A 21,288-nucleotide genomic window follows, 5' to 3' on the forward strand; every position below is an offset into this window, starting at 1 on the left:
TATAACTATACAAACGATTTGTTGTTTCTCATGTGATGTGTAGATACTTGTGTACAATGGCGATGCAAAAATAAGGTAACATTTACGCACGTACGTATAAATTAAATACACTTTGCACATTTATTGTGGTCATCCATGCCTGTTACCTATTTGTATGTAAAAACTATTTATTATGTCTTTCCTGGGTGGGTAGTCAATAGAAATATTGTGCATCTGTATGCTAGATAGTTCGTGTCACCACTGGATTTATGACTAACCTAACCTATAGATATAAGTTCCGTCTACTGTAAATTTTCCAATGAAATTATTTTACGACTGAGAAATCAAGAGGAACCAATCATTGTTATTTGTACGCATTTCAATGTTCCATAGAAATCTTAACAGGTATTAGATATCATATTTGTTTGTGTTGATATTTAATGGTTTATTTGTCTTCTAGGGTATAACATAATAATATGCCGGATATCATTTAGTTGACGTAATTGTCTGGAACAAATTCATAATTTTGGGTCATCTATTTCATGTTATTTTATTAAACAATAAAATGCATGTTTACTGTTCAAGTTCATGTACTTTACATTATGCATAAACCGCATTTGAAATAATACAATAAAAAACAGTTTCAGGTTTACTTGAATTGAGACATTTTAAAATAAATAAATTATTTCGTCTTATTGTCTTATTAGTCTGTTATGTTTTGATTAAATAATGTGAACAAAACAAATTTTATATTATTTATTTTTATTAGTGTACTTTATAGTAGGTAATATATAAATACAGTCTTCAGTAGGCAGTTAAAATAATACTACTCGTATCATACCTATCACCTATGATTGCTAGTAACAGTAATAACCAATATTATTTATTTACATTTATCTAAAATTATTATTTTTATTTTTGTTTATCGCTCAATTTTCAAATTAATGAAAAAAAAAGCTGGTAAGTCGTGTATGTCGCTCTGCTGTACAGTAGGTTACAAGTGGATTACTGTAATGGATGGAATTAAATTTGAATCCAATAATATTATATCATTGTATACAAAAAACGATTCTGAGCGAAGACGGTTTATCTGTCTAGGATATATTATAGATTATTAAAAATTTTCAAATCTTAGATTTAAAAGAAAAATTTTTATGAATTTCTAGTTTGAAATAATTTGCGAATTTTCGTGATTTTTACATATGATGTTGTCAAAATTCAAACTTTGAATGCTTGTAAAAAAAATGTGACTATGAATTTATTTTATTTTTCAACTGCTATAGTTAAAATGTGTTAGAAGCCTTGTATAATAATTTTCAAGCTTTTCTACCGAACAAATACATTTTTATCGATATTAATAGAAAAAAAACTAAAAAAGTTGAAAAATTAAAATGTCAGTAAACAGCTCAAAACAAATCTAAATATTTTGAAAATTTTATCAAATATATAAAACGCCTATATAAACATTCAGTGAAAATTTCAAGTATCTGCGGTAATTTGTTTTAGAGTTACACCAAAATAAGGAAATCGCTAAAAGTGAAAATCCAATGTTGTAAAAATTTAAATTTCAAATGCTCATAAAAATTTAATTTGATTTCCGGTGGAATTTTTATTTGTGATAAAGATTGAAAAACTTGTAAGTAATCTTGTATTAAATTTTTAAATCTTAGATTTAAAAAGAAAATTTTTTATGAATTTCTAGCTTAAAATAATTTGTGAATTTTCGTGATTTTTACGTATTTTGTCAAAATTCAAACTTTGAATGCTTATAAAAAAAAATTGTGACTATGAATTTCTTTTATTTTTCAACTGCTATTGTAACAATATGTTAAGAGCCTTGTATTAAATTTTCAAGCTTTTCTGCCTAACAAATAAATTTTTATCGATATTAATTTTAAAAAAACTAATAATGATCGAAAATTTGAAATGCCTATGAATAGTTCAACTTAAGTCGAAATTTTTTGAAAATTGCATGGTGGATAGAATATACTTATATAAACATTAGGTGAAAATTTCATGTATCTATGGTCATTCGTTTTAAAGTTACATAAAAAACCAAAATCGATTTTGTCGAAAAATTAGTGTGCGTAAAATTTCCCGTTTTTCCCTTAATTTTTAGTTTGTTTTTCTCAATTATTTAGAAAAGTATTAAGAATTTTTTACTTTTGACCCCCCAAAGTACCAACTAGATTCACTTTCTGATCGAACGAGGTACTGAAGTCAAAAATCGAAGCATTTTTACTGCTTCAAAACGTGATGACAGACACAAAAAAAAAAAAAAAAAAAACACATCATGGTAAAATCAATACATTCATCGCTCCGCTCAGAATCTAAAATAATCAAAAGTTCAATATCTCGATATTACTTTAATACAGCTAGTAAACTTTACTTGAGAAACGATTATGGATTTAATATTGTTTGTTGTTTCCCATTATATAGTTATAGACGTTATAGTACTTTATTGGTATAATAAGTCCGGTAGTGTGAGAATGGATTTTTTACCAAACAAAAATCATGTGAATTAGACTGTTTGAAAATTGAATACATAATGTTTTCTATTATTTACATTTTACACAGCAATTCAATTATTTTTCTTTAAGTTTGTGGAAGTTATTTTGCTTGTGCCAAATAAATTAATATTTAAAGTAAAACATTTTTTTTAAAATATATTATAATGTTTTAAACTTGTTTAAAAAAGCAACTATCGTATAGTGGAAACGAACTATAGGTACTGATTTTATAAGTTGTTTGCAATTGTTGAAATCTATACTAAATTATAATATTTTACTGTAATAATATTTATATTTATTCATTTATTACCTATATTGGACTATAGTCCACACATGCCATTTTAATTTTTAATTGAGATTTGAGACAATAAATATTGAAATTACCGATTTTACATCTCGAAAATTATAATGTACAACATGGGAAACAGTTGCTATTTGTTAACACGTTTATCTTTATTATTTATTACATAAATAATAAAATAAATAAAAAGTGATATTAGAAATGAGACCGGAGTGTAGTGCAGAATTATGTGTGTTTGTTGGTGACATTATTTATATTATATTGCATAACGATATAGATCTCCCGCAGTTTTTATTGTGGGATCGATTTAGGTCACATACTTGTGTTTGTACAACGACAACAATGATGCATATAGTGTTATTACAGATTGGCTTTTAACCCGAACCAGCTGTATATTGTGTTGGGGTTGGCTAGTTTAAGCGTTTGCCATTTTTTACTTAATACTAACAGATAATATAATGACGCCTTCTGCGCTGTGAACCGGTAAAATCATCTCTCGGCCCACTTTCCGTCAACGGATATCCGTTCGCTATTCTAATACATGGATCTATCTATTTATATTTATAAATAAAATCCACACAAAAGACACTGATGGTAATTGTTGGATCGTTTTACTCGGGTCCGTCGGCCGTATGACCCACAGTCCATATGTAACCTAACCTGAAACACAAAATAAAGCGTCGTGCGCTCGCCGTATGTTGTATAGCTCAGGAATATTAAGTCATGCATGTAGACAAACACATCTAACTGGAGAGTTTTGTCGTATAGAAGTCGACTAAAACGACAATCTGCAGTTGCCTATTTGTTATGTATGAATCATGAATGTTTATATTATTATGCGTTATGTTTATGTAGGTACTATCTATTTTGTATGTAAAGCCAATTGGACAGTAGGTATCTAAATATCCTACTCGTCATTTTTAAGTTGTTCAGCTGTAAATTATTCATAATTTTGTTTTGTGTGATTTAGAAGTGTGTTATGTTAGTTAAGTTAGTGAATTGGTTATGTTAATTAGAAAGAGTATATCTACTTTTTGAGTTTTATCATAATATATATTATACATGAATAATTTACTAATGAAGTATGTAAGTAAGTAATAACCCATGTACCTATATTTAGGATGGTTGTATGTTGTATCTTTAAGATGACTGAGAAATGAGTTTATGTATAGAAGTATGCTTATAGAATTCAATGGTTGTAGGTATGTATTTCCAAGACATGATTATGAATACGAGTTTAGGTAGTAAATATCGTAAATTAGTAACTATCGACAAGTCAAGTTTAGTACGTTATATTTGCTCAAAACCATATTTGAGATAAAATAAAATGTATAACATAATTGCCATTTATTGTACAGTAAAAATATATTTTAAGGGTGAATTATCTTCTACTGTGTATAATAGTTTAAAATTTCCTAGCTATAACTAAATCTAGTCATATTATATGGATATTTAGGATTGAATATTTATAATTTAGAAGTCATGTCTTGTCTTTCGTTTTAATAACGGTATTGAAATCTACGTTATAGACTATTGAGATTCCACTGTGATCCATTAATATATTCTCCTGATCATTATACGATTGCTCTGTAACCGTTTACAACAAACAAAATGTTTTTGGCTGTGTAATTTTCAAATGACATTGTTTTGTGAAGTTCTGTTCTGAACTGTTTCCACTTTTGAAGCTTAGTGTAACGGGTTAAATCGGGTAGCAGTTGTTGTTGGATTGAAAGAAAAATTGAGACATGGTTGTTTTTTGTCAAGGGATCTTATTAATATCTCTATAGAATGACTAGGTATTAAGTATACTAAAAAAATTGTTTTTGCAAGTTACACAGCTGAAAATCAGTCAGCATATTTTTTGCAATCTAGGTTTACAGTCGAGTGTTTACAGTATTTCTTGTTAGTTGAACATTCTTTCTATACCTACCTACTCCAGTTGTATGTCAATATTAGGTACCTAAATATATATTTTAGTACTATAACAAATGATATTGTTTACATAGATATCTACTATATTTTGATTTGGTTTGAGTGGCGAAGTAAAAAAAACATTCCATTTGACATTATGTAAATTAAATAAAAAAGATTTTTGTTGATCTTTATGGTAAGTTGGTAAATGTGTTTTATGAAGTAATGTTTAAATATTTTTACAATGATAAATTATACGTTTCAGACCTCTCAAAATTCCAACGTCCCACAATCACACAATAATATACTTAACTTTGAAGTACAAAAAATATGATCAATATACTTGTATTAACAACTTTTTCAAAAGATTATGATTTTATTAGAACTTGTTATTTTTTGTCAATCATGTATTTATTTTATATTATTTATAATCTATATTAAACATGCCGGGAATTAAGAATCAAATGAAAACAGATTTAATTGTATATTTGTATTACTTATTTTAGTTTCAAAGGTAGAAAAATATGATCACAAGTGTCAAATACTTTATTATTTTAGTAGGTATCGAAAATTATTCATATATAAAAAATTTAAAGCTGGTTATTCGTAATAAATATGAATTTATACACTTGTATTTTAACCCTTTTTATTAGATCACTACAGTATACATATTTATTAAAATACTTGTATATTAGTATTGATAAAATATTTATGTGAAGTAAGTAATTAAGTGGAGTGTTTACTACATTTAAATATTTTGTTTAAATAGTATAAGATATTTATAAATTTAATTTAATTTTAAATTACAAGGTATTTTAATATTAGGTATTCATAATTTACCACCATTGCATAAATTATTTATATTTGAAGAAAAATTTATTTGTGTAAAATAATTAAAATAGTTGCATTTGAATTTCGATTAGATAATCGTGGATTTATCTATACGTATCTATATTTAATTATTATAAATCGATTTAAATATTAAACCATAATATTATTGTTGCCTAATTATTTTATCGAGCAATTAAATTAATTTCTGTATAAAATTGCTTTATATGTGGTATACTAAGATGCATTGCTACCATATAATTTACAATTTTCATATTACTTCATATATTGTGCATGTACCTACATTAATGTTATTAAACTGCAGACAAGATTTTCATTCAGGTGTTTTTTTCTTAGCTTCACTAAGCATGAAATCGCTTTTCATTATTTTTGACATACATTCTGAATATTGCGTAAGTTATTATTTTCTTGATATAAAAAAAAACACAACGCGGTGTGTGATTGAATAATTATTGAAATATTGCCGACTACCTACGTTCAAGTCATTAAATAATTATTATTAATAACTCGGTAGGTAGTCAGTGGTAATTTTTTTCAATTACAGCTATTATTATTAGTTGTTTGATTACTTTTTATTTAAATTCCTGTACCTTTTTTAAAAATCATTTTCTTAAGGCTTCAACAACTATAGTTATTAGTAATTTTATTACTTGTTAGTTTATTTTAAAATTAAGTTGTAAATCAAATTGCATTAGTAATAATTTTTTAGCATATCAAGAAAATTTATATTTACTAAACTACATTAGTTTAATTAAAATATTTAGTAGGATTTATTTTATAGGCTATGTTTTTGTAGTTGGTTTTTCTTCTATGGAGGGTCATGAATCATTATTTTAAATAAGAAGTTAAATAATTTATGTAGTCATCTTGGTTTCAATATATTGCCATCAATCAATACAGGTCTTGGTTTTTCGAAAAAAATTTAGCGGATGTACTGATAATTTTTTTACATTGTGGAATGTATATAAATGTAATACAATTGAAGGAATAATTGTAAGTTATTATTTTTAAAAAAAAAATGTTCTTTGATAGTTCAAGTTTTTTTTTATCAACGATGCATGTTAGGGATTAAATTTTGATTGGATTTTAAGGTTTTTGATTAGGCTATTATTTCCAGTTCCTTTTTTTCTTTTGCATAAATAAATAAACCATATTTTACATTTACATAATAACCTTTTAAGTATTTAAATTTTAAATAATGAACATATTCCTATATGAATATGAAGATAAGAATACAATAATACACAACACACACACACACACACACACATAGTTTGATGAAGTGAACACCGGATCTATATAGTGAAAGTAAAAAAATGCATTTATATGGAGTGTTATTTTTTGTTTGTTTGTATAAACCGCACTGGTGGTTCGTGTTTATTCAGCTTTTGTTTTCCTTTCAATCAGCTTTATAATGTCGATTCTATGCAGACGGATGTTTAATGGCTCAAGTTAGTTTATATTTCTAAATATCTTATACGTAGTGACTTTCAAATATTAAAATATGTTTGCTGCTACCACATAAATGCAGTAATGGATGTCGACCTTAACATTATCGATTTGTTAAAGACTGTGTTTAAATGCAATCAGTTATAGAACTATTGCTTAAAATAAAAATATTTTATAAAATATATTAATTAACATTTTACTATGAAGATTTTTTTATTCAAACTTACTAAACACACCTTTTTTTATTCTCTACATAATTTATTTCATTATGTGGGTCACTCCACATGCTTGTACAATTGTACATAAGTCGTTCTGTATCGAGCCCATTGGAATATTGATCACGCAAGAATTCCTACTTAATTTACTTCCGGGTGCGTACAAATACAATAGTATGTTTTAATATACCAATTAAATATTTTTTTTATGAAGTCATCACTGTGATCTATCATGTTGCATTTGATTTTGTATTTTTCGAATTTATATGCAATCTTTTGGAATAATTATAATTTATATTAGAAATGCATATATTTATTTAAAATTAAATAATATATTGGCATATTGTATAATGTATAAATGTATAATATGACCATGAGTTATTCTAATTAACTAACAATTATTGTAAAGATTCCTAACCATATTAATGCAAGTCTGGCCGTTTAGATAAACTTAATATTATATTTTTGTTTTACAATCATTTTTATCGATTATTATTTGTATTAATACGAGTATTACCGCGATATCAATATATCATTATTTAGATGGATAGTGCCTATAATCCATAACTAGAAAAACCTGTACGTTATTTTTGGTCGACATGATTTTAATAGCTGTTTTGTAACTGAAAATAGTTGTATTTTATATAGGTAAATGAAAATTGAGGACGTCTTGTTATAAGGATTGAGGTATGACTAGCATAAAAATACAAATTAAGTATTTTCAAACTTATCTGTGAGTTGTATGTAATAATTACACTGAAGTTATTTCATATTAAAAACATTTGTTTTATACTATTTACATTTCTAGTGCAACATATAACTTGTTATGAATTATTAATGTATATATTTTATATTATATTATCGATGAATATCATGATAGCGGTTTATATTGAAAATTGTTATTGCATTAAAATAGGTGGATAAATAAAATGTTTTTTTCCATAATTTTTATTATTTATTAGTAAGAAGTCAAACTATTTAGATTTAAGTCTATTATAAAAAATACTTATTTCTAATATACATATACATGTATTTTATTTTATTTTAATGTGTCCTATACTTAGAGAAATTTTCACCCAATTGAAAAATTGATAGTTTATAAACACAAAATTTAGTATATTCCATTGTATCTAGAAAATTGCATCCTTAACTGAATATTTTATTGTGAACGAATGTTAGTTTAATTCATTTGTGATATATTTTTATTTAAAGTTTTTATAAATCATTTTTCGTGTTAATTTTAATTGGTATTATTTTTTTCAGATTAACAAAATGAAGTTATCGAATCAGATAAAATCATAGTTTCAAACAAGTCTCTAATATGCGAATCAATGGCGCTGAATCACTGTCATCGTCTTCAAAATCTGAAGCCGGTGAGTTTATTGAAAATAAACTATTTAGTATTAATCAATTTTAATTTAAATCAATCTATTAATTATCTCGATAACTCAAATTAGTTGAGTTTAAAATATTTATTTATTTTTACCGAAATTAGTCTTAGTAGGAATTCAACGTGAAAATTAATATTTATTACTCAATTATCTTCTGGGTTAAAGTGAATAACAAAATAAAGTTAATTAAATTTTACCGGCGCCAATTTAATCGCAAGGCTTGGAGTAATCTTATAGTGTATTGAAATGTATTTTTAAAACGTCTTAAAGTGTATAATAATGTTGTGAAATAAGATATAATTGAATAATATTATTTTGTTGTGTTATAACTATTATAAGTTTAGCAATGTGTTTTTGTCGAAAACATTTTTCCCATCAGAGCAGGATTTTATAAATATTATACTCTATTATACCGTCATTAAGTAATTAAATCAAATCTAAGATTGAATTTTATAGATTGAGATAAGATAAATGCAAGTCGCAGTGTAGTCGTGTAGATTTTAATTGCCATAGCTCATCACGTCCGTGGTCCGTCCTAACTTTAATGTGTGTATTGTGTATACGTCGAACAAGTGGGCAGTACATACTGTTATAAGTCGTCACGACTTTTTGAGAAAGTCTATTGCTAGTTAATTTGAAAAATGCACTTATAAATTATAATAATAAGTTCATGGGCCTCTCGATCAAAATAATTTGTCGCCGATGAACAGCTTGTTGATGTTTTAGTGTCGTTGTGTCTGTAACATTGCGATGTCCGCAATATAAATAGGTAATAGCATTGATTATAAATACTAGTATTTACTATTTAATCAATGGCATTAGATACCCACATAATATTATTATAAAAAGGCCGGACACCTAGCTTACTATTATATAAAAACAACCGCGATCGACGCGAAATGACCAAACGGCGACAATAAAAATAGTTGAATTTCGTTTTGAAAACCAATTTTCGCCGTCATCATGTCGTGGTCATTGTTATCCCCGATCGTATGTTATTATGTTATAACACTATACAATACATTTCGGGCATCGTCCCCGCCGGCGGCGCATATAAAATAGTTTTCATTTATTATGTTTGTCTGGAACGCCGTCGACAAACTTACATCATTTAGGCAGATCATATTTTATACACGCGATAACAATATAATACGCATATATACATGACGTGTAATATACCCACTGAGGTTGTGTTAACGACACTTTATATCTCGTTTGCCGTGTATGCTGGCACTAGATTTCTTTGAAGGCCGTGGGAAATCCATAAGAACCAGCGCTCGGTCGTCGTCGTCGATTGCCGGTCCTATTTACTGATCGTTGGTCCCGGTTGTGTTCGTAATGTAAACTATTACCGTGGTATAGGTATGTCGATTATTCCTATGTTTCTATTCACTTATGCGTTATGCTCTGCAGTTTGTATATATATATAATATATACATACTGCAGTATATGACGTGCATGTGCATGTGCGTCTCTCGTTCCCATCATATTGTCCAAAATCCTCTTAATAGTGTATTTTATATCCCTATGTGAATGGTGAATGCACTAACGGAAAAATAAACTTTTAAAACTTATATACGTATTATAAAATATTGTATCTATTTCGAATGTGTTATCCGACAATTTATTATACAGAATAGTATCAAAAAGCTTTTGAAAATATTAACTATATTATAGTTGTGATAGTACCTAAATGTATGTCCTGTAAATAAAAATATTATGTATGTATCCCCTAGTTATACACGTTATATCCGTAATATCACATACACACTAAGTATTTACGTCCACCCTGTGTGTTTAGTGGGCCGGTGAACCACAGCAACTAACTGAACTAACAAGTATGACGTTCGATTGTTTTTATGTTTATATATATTATCATTATGTACATTGTACATACACCGCATCAGTGACCGGTGAACGGGGTCGGGTACCACTCTATTCGAATGCCAAAATAACTATACCTACTGGCGAAAGCGAATGCGCCGATGATGTTGGTGAGTCAAGTTGGGGTGGGTGGAGTAAAATAAGCACGAAAAAACACCAAACATTTTCACTGCGACGTCACATACGGTGGTCATTATATATATCTGCGGTGGCGGTCTCCCATCCACCGGAGTGTACATCCGATCGTCCATCGTGATAATAATTTTATATTATACAGGATGTGTGTCGACCTTGACACTCCTGCGCCGCGGCCGAGTTCCGGACGACGTCATACGGTGGGCATCACAATATTATACCAATGGCCAGTTGACGACGATATTTTTTGTTTTATTCATTATTACGGGAAACAGTACCTATACTTTTTTTTACATCATTATTTTTTACTCGAAACCATTTGAAACGATATTACGTGTTGTCGTTTCCGCGTTTGTGACGCCGATGCGTGTACAATTCGCAACCAGTTCGAATTGTTCGATTGTAATATGTACCTAATAATATAATATGTGTGGGTACTATGGTTAGTACAACCGGTAGGGCCGCGGGTCCATCGTGAACCGAGATTTTTACTCCGACATGCGAATAATTTTATTTTTATTTTTACCGTAATATTGTTTTATACATATTATATTTATATATCTACTTTTAAAGTGTTTCGATCTATCCGCGATTCTAAAATTCTTTCAGTCGTCTGATAAAACTCGTTTGAGTAGACTGACCGATGTTGTGATATATATATATTATACCGAGGTATAGTCTAACTCTGACTGGAGAGATGCAGACGTTACGTTTATAATATTTCTAATATTATTACATCAATATAATTAAATATGTTCTTCGTTTTGCATATATTGTGTTATATATTATGCAATTATTATAGTTTGTTTTCATCAAAATTGTCATTGTTTTTCCGTTTCCATGTCTGTAAAAAATTGTGAAACCCAGATAGTGTGTCTTTAGAATTAAATAGCAGCGCGTAAGTACAGATGATATATGCATGTTCGTATTTCTCGGTAATGATTGTGTTGGACTATGTTGATATCATTTGAGATTTAAACATCAGTAATATTATGTAGGTACCAGAGGTAACCTATTATATTATTCTAAAATATAAACTCATCAGTTTTTTTCCAGCTATTAAGCTGATTAATCGTGTAAGTAATAACTTATTGTTCCGCAATTATTATTGCCACGGTGACTAAGCAAATTTCTTTATATTCAAATAGGTGTACATTTTTAATACTTTTAATTCATAACTAATTTTCTTTCTTAGGTGATCATTTATTAATTTGTAATCGACATTATTATCATTTAAGTATTTATATAAAATCAGACCATCACCTTTATTATTAAATACAGAAAGTGACAAGTGACGTCGGGACATAAAACATAATTGTCAACATAATTATATTTAAAAATATTTAACTATCAGAGATAAAATTATTTTTACTGATCTATATTATAAAAAATAACTTATAAATTATGAGCAATATTTCAATATCATAGTAACGGAAAATGTATGCAACGGTCTGATTTTTATATTATTCATTTATATTTTCGTTTAAGTTATTGAATTTTTTAATAAACCATATAGGATTGGTTTTTAAACTTAATAATTTTTTGCAGGCTGCAATTATTTAAAAATTAATTAGTACATTTATCAATTTATGCAATATTGAAATCCATTTATATTGTTGCGTTATTGTTTATCAGAAATAAGTTAGCTACGTTTTTATTTTTTACTTTTAAATAATCATTGTACCTACTGCAATAAATAAATCTTGTCCAACTTGGCGTTTCGGTCCATGAATTTCGTGAGAAAATAAAGATGTTTAACCTTGGAAATTGAAACTATATAAGTCATTGAAACAATATCATAAAAGTTAAGTGTGGAATTATGAAAGGTTGTAAAAATAAGAAATTTTTTTAGCGTTATTATGTTATTAAAATTCGTTTTGTTTGGTAAAATATTTACAATAATCCACTAAAATGTACCTATTTTGACGTTGTATTGTATATAGGTACCTATTGGCTATTACCTATTGACATTGACTCATAATCTTTCAATATGATGTGGACTGGAATTGTTATTTAATAAATTTTTATCAAGCTTGCAATTAATCTTTTAATAATAAATAATAATAATAATAATTATTATTATTATTTAATAGTCACAAGAGGGGTATTAATTTCATCATTATATTTATTTTAAAATCGTTTTCAGTGTTAAAATATTCTGAAAAATAATTCCATTTTAAATGAGAAAAAAAATGTTTTTCATGTTTAAAAAAACGCAAACAATTAGAGAACTATTCTACTTTTTATCTAGTATAACAGTTTTATGTCTTGTTGAATTGGGCATTTTCAATAATTTCTTACAAAAATGTATTGGTGGATTTTTAAATAATGTAATTTTTAAACCAAACAAATCTTAAAAATTATAATATTGTTTAATTATCTAGACAGATGATTCAGACTTGTGTGTACCCGATTTCGAATAAGGACCCCCGGTATGTGGTAACACTGCCCGTAAACATATATCGATTGACCCTCGTGGTCACCCCTCGAGAGCTGCGTTCCAAGAGGAGTGTGTTCACACAGCTGCAACGACTGCAACGACGTGGTTGCCGTTGTGTTTGAAATCAAACGTCGGCCAAGTATGTCGTGTGTATCTAGTCGCTGCGTGGTAGTTATAAGTACATAAATTATTTAATTTTTTCCATTCTCGTTGACATGTATACTTCGTATTTTTGTACAAATTACCATCGTTTCATTACATATCGTAAATTAATATACAGTGTAGGCAAATCGAGCCAATGCGTGTAGTTATTATCGGATAGATGATTTTTGATAATATGGTTTTACGTGCGACAGAGTTATTTCCATAAGTAAGTCTGTTCTTGAGATTTCTTTTGGCGGTGTACTAAGTCGAGATAAGTTTTGGATCTGTAAAATATTCTATACAGAATTTTTTTAATCTTTTTTTACGTTTGTGTTGTGGAACATTCTCCACTCGTAGTAGTAGTCTTTCACTTTAGTATTACAGAATATTACAAGTTGGACACCTACAATTATTTACGTAGGCTTAACGTACGACTTCCAGACGAAACGAATCCTGGAGATCCTATTTATATGTACTACCTTCGGTCGTCAACCTTGCTGGATGTGTTTTCCAAATTTAGCATTTGCCACTGCGTACTCGGTAGCTATTTGTTTTACACATTCGCTTACCTAGCCACATTGTACATCGGTTCGAAAAATACACTCTTTTATGCATTTTATTTCACAAACCTTACTCCATCGATAGTTATTTATTGATGTTGTGATAACGTTTAAACTTTTAATCGTTCAACTCTGGTTCATTATATTTTTTTACGTAGTTTTCTGTTTTCTTTGACACGATTGACTTTGATTTTTGATGTTCTAAACTTTATAAATATCAAGTATTTCCGGTTAGTTTTATTCATCAACCTGAAATTAAATATCGATGTCATTATATACATCAAAAGTTTTGAGTATCGGTACTAATAATTATAATTAAAATAATACATTTTTGTTCTGTTTGTGTATATAGTTAAATTAGGAAAAATATGGTATAGGTATTAATTATTACTTTTCTACAATTTATAATGCATTAATATCCGACCATTTCCCACTATTCAGTAAAAGTAAATTATAATATTCGTAATGGAAATTAAAATCTAAAGAAAATCAATGGGTAATTGTTTTTTGATCATATTAATTATTATTTTTCTTCGAGTAAAATATTTTAAAATGTCTTTAAATTCATTCACATGCTAAATTATTAATCAGTATTTCAGTTACTTTCTTATTAACCAATGACGGACGCACAAATTTTAATCATTTCAGGAGGAAATGTATACTTGAATAAATTTGATTATACATAAACGTGCCCATGTATTAAGTATATTATAATACCTAATAGAGTATACATAATATTTTTTGTATTTTAAACATATTACATTTTATAATTTAGGTAGGCAACTAAATATTAATTCCTAGTTGGTATAATGTTAATGTTATGTGTACCTACCTGTATATACTTCCAGTTTTGACTACGGACATGAAATAATTATTTTAATTGGTCTACAATTGTACATGCTATTTTATGTATTATAATAGCAATAATTATATTTTTTCCGTCGCATGCATACTTTGAGCTTAATATTTTAAATATAAATTTGTTTATTCTTAAATTTTCAATTTTCAATTTATAGTTAATATTATTATTTATATATTTATTTAGGTATATTAATAAATTGTGTATTATGTATAATAATATTTTCTAATTTTTCTCTACATATTTTCAATTGATTGACATTTTTGTATGTATTAAAAATATTATTATGAGTCCTATTTATGAACGACTAGAATTATATTAACTTTTTATTTAATATGCTGGTATAGGTATAGTGATAGCAGATAGCATATTGCGAACTTAGATTAAAAGAAAATACATTTTTTATTTATTGACGCTGTATTATTGATTTTTTTTTTAAATTGAATTGAATTGACATACATACAATTAAGTTGAGGTACACCACAATTTAAGTGGTTTCCGCGAGTTTCATACACTATAATAGTTCGAAGTTACTCTAAGTTATATTAATTACTCAACTATTCGCTCACCTTATTAGAACACGCGATTATCCTTATTGCGTGCTCTATGCGCATTATTCATGTTTGACATATTCATCATCATTCATCCCCCAATAGTTTGACTACTTTTTTTACCCAAGAACAAAAAACTTTAAACCGTAATTAAAAAGAAAATAATAATAATTTGTATAAAATATATTAATATGATTGAATGGAAACGGCTGAATGTAGCTGAAAATATAATTTCAAAAATAATTTCAGTTACCGACATGCAGACTGTAACGGCTAAGGTGCAATTGGCTTGGAGTGAGTGTATAATCAATTTTTAAAGTCTATATTAACACGTAGAATAATATAAAAAAGTATATATGCATTATCGTTTTTTATTTAAATGATAGGCGTAATTCGCTAATGGCATGATAAATGTCGGGTGTGTATCAGGCTTGTAAAAAATATAAGCTTATGTTTTTTTTCTATAATATATAATGTAGATGATCTTGTATTTACTTGAATTAATTAGTATAATATTGTGTTGTACGTAGAATTATTTTTATGTGTGAATGTATATAGTACATTTTATATAGTTGAGACGATCTCATATTTTGACTATTAGATATTGACGTAAATATATAATTTTAACTTATTTTTATTAATTAATTAATTTTATTTATTTACGTGAAATCTGTGTTTCATAGCAAATTAGTATCTAAATTTGACATAAAATATTAAATTTTTAAATGAGGTAGATGACCTCATTTCATGTAAATGATAGAACATAGAACAATGGGATAACCCACGTTATTATTATTATTATTATTTTGAAAAATAATTTGTAGCTTAGGTACTTGTAGTGTTTAGTCAAATGTGTTAGTCTAGTTCTAAGACAATTCAAGTATAGACTCGAATGTGATGTAATGGTAACCAAACGTAAAATATAATTTATATCGTATTATACTAACAGGTTTTCCTGTTGAGCTCCTAACATTTTGTCATGATAATACACTCAATGAACTAGATTTTTTTGGAAAATATTCTGCACTTTTCGAATTATTAAAAAACTATCAGTTATATTCATACAGTTTATTCAAATTTAATTATGTGTTACGAAATGATTTGCGAGATAGCTTTCATGATTATCAGGTTCTTGTTATGCGATGTGGTATCAAGTTACATGATGTATGGTAGATAATTTAAAATCTGCTGCCCTTTCAGTGTATGCATGTGTAAAAAGAACAAAATTGTCTTATACTGCAACGTCAACTATTTGATAGGTAAAGTTTCCACTGCGTCTCCACAATAATAATTATTATATTCGTTTTCAAAACGTATATGTGGTTTCAAAATTTAGAATTTTGTCGTACCTGTAGAAGTATTTAATATACTCATAAATACATCCAACCATGTTATGCACTTGGTCGACTGATAAGAAAATCAAATCTTCGAGGCATTAAGAAAAAAAAATTAAAAACTATGAATAAATAACTTTTTGGTTCATATTATACATTTCTAAAGTTAAAAATTAAAAATTGATTACGACACAGCTCTACCAGAATATGTCATAGAAGTTTGGCATTGTAATTTCAAAAAATTTAGTCTTTAGGTATATACTAAAAGGATCTCACATTTTAATTGTCTTATAACGTATAGATGTTTCTTAGGTATTCAAACATTGAGGTAGAATTGACCATAGTTAATCTTATACAATTTATCTTTTACCTTGCCCATTACAAAGGAAGGAAAAATTCCAATTAAAATCGAATAATTATAAAAATGCTTATGTAACTATATGTATATATTTTATATTATTTTATTCATGTAAAACCTAAAATTTAAAACAATATTAAATGTTTGAGGAATTTATATTTTTAACAATGTGATGTATTATTTTAATATTAATGTTATTTTTCAATTCATCTTAAAATTATTATTTTATAAAGCATAATGTATAATTTGTTGATCATATTTTAAATTATTGTTGTTTAGTTAACACTCGAGTAACTTACGCTCTTACGGGGATTACATTTTTAGTAGCTTTATTATATGACAATAGGAAATAATTACTTCATTTTTAGCCTTTAATTTACGGACTTAGTTATACCTATGGAAGATATAAATCCAAATATTTATTCTTGTGCCTCGTATTGTATCACTTTACATTTATTTTATAAAATGCCTATTGATAGAAGTTTTAACAAAATAAATATTATTTTTAATGCAATGCATGGCGAGAAAATTATTTTAGTGGTAGAATGTGATAGTTTAGTGTTTATTGTTAGTGCGGTAATTTAAAAAAAAAAATTTTATCGTGTTAATAAAGATCAATAGCTATTTTTCATTTTTTTAGAGATATATTTACGAATTATAGGTGTAAGTACTAAAGGTACTTATAATTTATTAAAAATCAAATTACATTTTTAATTGTTCAAGCAAACGGTTTTTAACCTACTATTTTAAAACTTTTCTGGTTGAAAACCTACTGATTTAACATATAAATGCAATTGATAATTTAATTAGGAAATAAAGAATACAATTTGTTAGATGCATCATAAATATTTGCCTGTATTGAACCGATAATTTCTTATTTGTAAAATGTAAAGTATGGATATATGTAGAATGATAGATGGTTTACCACAATCCAAAATATTTCTTGGAATTTAACCTGTAAATATTTTAATATATAATATAATAGGTATACACGTCTGGATAATGTCTGGAAATAACCTATACTATATGGATTTCTGCCAAGACCACAGATTTCAGACGACCAGGCGATGCTGTTATAACCAATTTATATACTGTATTCAAATAAGTAAAAATATTTTTGAAAAATAAATCGTCAGCTCATCATGAAATCATAATAACATTTTTTGTCACGCCTGCACCGAAAGTTTGGTTTTCGACCACGGTTGAAGCGTTCGAAAGCGTCCTTTTTCCGTCCAGCGGGCGGTAAAGTGAAAATCCCCAAAGTGCCGGGCGGAAAAGAGGAAATCCCCAAAAGTGCCGAGTGGAAAAGAGGAAATCCCCAAAAGTGCCGGGCGGAATAGAGGAAATCCCCAAAAGTGCCGGGCGGAAAAGAAGAAATCCCCAAAAGTGCCGGCCGCCGGGCGCGTATCCCCTGCACAACCAGAAACTAAAACGTATACCTACCACGGTTCTTACATAACATAAACTTTTGGTTACATCTTAAATGTAAAGTATAACCTCCTTGCATGACGCATAAACATTTAAACATATTTAATTTGCACTGTTCCTAGATAAGTGCGTTGAACGATGCGTTAGTAAGTTTATTTCACGCAATTTGTATAATAATTCAAGTTAAATAATGAGCATAAATACGAATGATGACAGTCAACATAGCAGTTGTAGTGAACCATTAACTCCACCACACATGGTTGAAACGGCAAACGCCGTTTCACTAAATCTATTGCCTGAAAAATCAAAAGAAAGATATATATTGGCTTATGAAAAAATTTTAAAATGGAAAAAAAAATAAAACCAAATCGTGGTCAGAAATGTGTTGCTTACATATTTTAGTAATTTATCTAAAGAAATTAAACCGTCAACTTTATGGTCTGTCTGTTTATTCAATGCTTAAAACCACTATAAATATGAAACATAATATTAACATTGGTACTTATCCAAAATTACAAGCTTTTTTAAAGAGAAAATCGACTGGATTTAAAAGTAAGAAGTCCAAAGTTTTGACTTTAACTGATATAAAAAAATTCATAGACGAAGCTACTAATATTCAATACTTAGTAACTAAAGTAAGCGTGATAACATTGTTTAATATAGGTTTTCTATTAATATTCCGTAAATTTATTATGATATAGGTAGTATTGATTTTTGGGATAACTGGCGCATGTAGAAGAGAAGAACTTAGTAATATTACTATAAATGATGTACAAGATTTTGGTTCAATGTTACATACTAAACTTCCTTACACAAAAACAAATTGTTCACGGTCTTTTACTATTGAAGTAGAGTTTTATGATATTTTAAAGAAATACATAGATTTAAGACCCGCAAATGTACTGTCAGATAGATTTTTTTTAAATTATAAAAACGGTAAATGCACCAAGCAGGTTATTGGAAAAAACAAAATTGGAAATATTCCCAAAGAAATTGCAAATTATTTAAATTTACCAGATCCCCAAGCTTATACAGGTCATTCTTTCCGCCGAACTTCAGCAACATTACTTGCCGATTCTGGAGGTGATATTACAATGGTCAAACACAATGGTGGTTGGAAATCCAGTCAAGTTGCCGAAGGTTATATAGAAGATTCAATAAACAAAAAAAAAAATATATATTTAACCAGATAACTGAGTCTATAACTAATCCATCATCAACACAAACCATAAATGATGAAAAAAAAAAGAAACAAGGGTCAGCGGAAATATTTTCAATATAAGTAATTGTTCTAGTTGGACATTAAATATAAATTAAAAATAAAATAATATAGTATATTAGTATAATAATCTTATCAGTTACAATAATAAAATATACAAAGTGAAAATTGTAATTTTGAATTAAAATAAAATGTCTTCCATGAAATTGTTTTTGTAGAATAGTCTATAATTGTTGCATAGATCCTGCATAACCTTTTCCATGAACGCAGGGGCGTGACAAAAAATAGTATGTGTGGCTCGCGCGGGAAGGCAATTTCAGTCTTGGGCGAAATGCCGCACACGACGCTCGCGACTGAAATGGCTCACTTACCGACCTTGCCTCACAATATACTATTATATTCAATATTTTATTTAGTTCCTTCTTCGGCAAAATTGTTAAATTCAATAACAAGTTTTATGTTTAAAGATAACATTTGGATATTTTTATTTACGTTAATTATAGTCAAAATATGATTGATTATAGCATTCAATGATAGCATTAATATATTTTTTTCTTTGTTACTAAATTATTATATTATTTAACATTACATTTTATTATGAATTATGATTCTCGAAAAAAGGCTTACTTTTTGTCTGAACACATATACCTACTATTTTAAATCACAATACCTACTTATTATAATTATAATAATTAATAGCAAACATAAAAAATGAATAAAACATAAGAATATTAGTATTGCATTCAATAAACGTATGGTAATAGAAAACTTATCGTTTAAAAATTAAATATACTTTTTATTAATTACTCGTATGTTGGTGTAACGTCGAACGTTGTAGTCATAAATAATGTGAAACAATTAAAAACTATAGCCTTTTTTACCTAATATTATCTATATTATTATTAAATCAAAACATTTGGTTTTACAGATGACATGATTGAAACGGAAAATGAATCACTGCGTGAACGTGTATGTGACTTAGAAAAGAAAGTTTTGGAACAAGGTGACGAAATAGTATGTCTTCGATCAACATTAGCCGATGTACTTCGGCGATTGAACCAATTGGAAGGCAGTCGGACATTGAGTCTTAACACATCGGCTCTGAAGAATGGAAACACGCCTAGGGCGGGTACGTTTGTCACTTAATTATTGTATTAAGATATTGCGATAGATGATAAATCGCTATTGCTTTGACAGAGAAAGCTTAAAATTATTGTTATTAATATTGAACAAATGCCGGGGAAACGATCGAAATAAGCAAGGGGAAAGCTATCAATATAAACTATCATTAGTAAAAGGTAGGTACCAATTCTATTTTACGACCATATATTTAAATATTATCAAGAACAAATTCACTCGGAGGATTTGTCCTTGATTAAACTTTTTAAAATATGAATAAAAAAACTGACGCTTACTACATAATTAATAATTATATTCGAGGTGAAATGTTTTAAGTTTTATTTAAAATATAAATTGCTATTTACTCTTATATTTCATAATAATGGACTAACTATTCATCTATTTTCATAATGTCGTATACTATATTGTTATTTGTTCCTAACGCATTGTATATGAGTAGGTTGTTCAATTAATTAATCATATGCTAAAACTAAAAAAATATCTAGAATCTACACCAAATAATGTACTCTGCAATGTCTAATTTTCCTGCTTATCTTTTTTTTTAAACATACTATTTTCAATTGAAACAACTAGTCATTATTTCTATTAATTCTTTAAAATATATTTTTTCAATTTGTGTTTAAGATGATTG

General features: G+C 27.6%; 1 protein-coding gene across 8 annotated transcripts in view; it reads left to right on the forward strand.

The window, feature by feature from the left end:
- Nucleotides 1-21,288, forward strand: part of LOC107165422 (echinoderm microtubule-associated protein-like 2) — a 56,479-nt gene that overhangs the window by 7,928 nt on the left and 27,263 nt on the right. The window contains exons 2-4 of one of the 8 annotated variants that reach the window (XM_089229200.1): nt 8,478-8,587; nt 15,428-15,472; nt 20,446-20,646. In XM_089229200.1, coding sequence (XP_089085326.1) covers nt 8,536-8,587; nt 15,428-15,472; nt 20,446-20,646 — 298 coding nt within the window. In that variant the 5' untranslated portion in view covers nt 8,478-8,535. Of the gene's footprint in view, nt 1-8,477; nt 8,588-13,190; nt 13,435-13,663; nt 13,749-14,245; nt 14,265-15,427; nt 15,473-20,445; nt 20,647-21,288 lie in introns of those variants that run through there. The other 7 variants (XM_089229201.1, XM_089229205.1, XM_089229199.1 and 4 more) reach the window with 7 other exon arrangements.

Source organism: Diuraphis noxia, unplaced genomic scaffold, assembly GCF_037042655.1.
Source record: "Diuraphis noxia isolate RWA-SAM2 unplaced genomic scaffold, SU_Dnox_SAM2 contig0005, whole genome shotgun sequence".
Lineage (NCBI taxonomy): Eukaryota > Metazoa > Arthropoda > Insecta > Hemiptera > Aphididae > Diuraphis > Diuraphis noxia.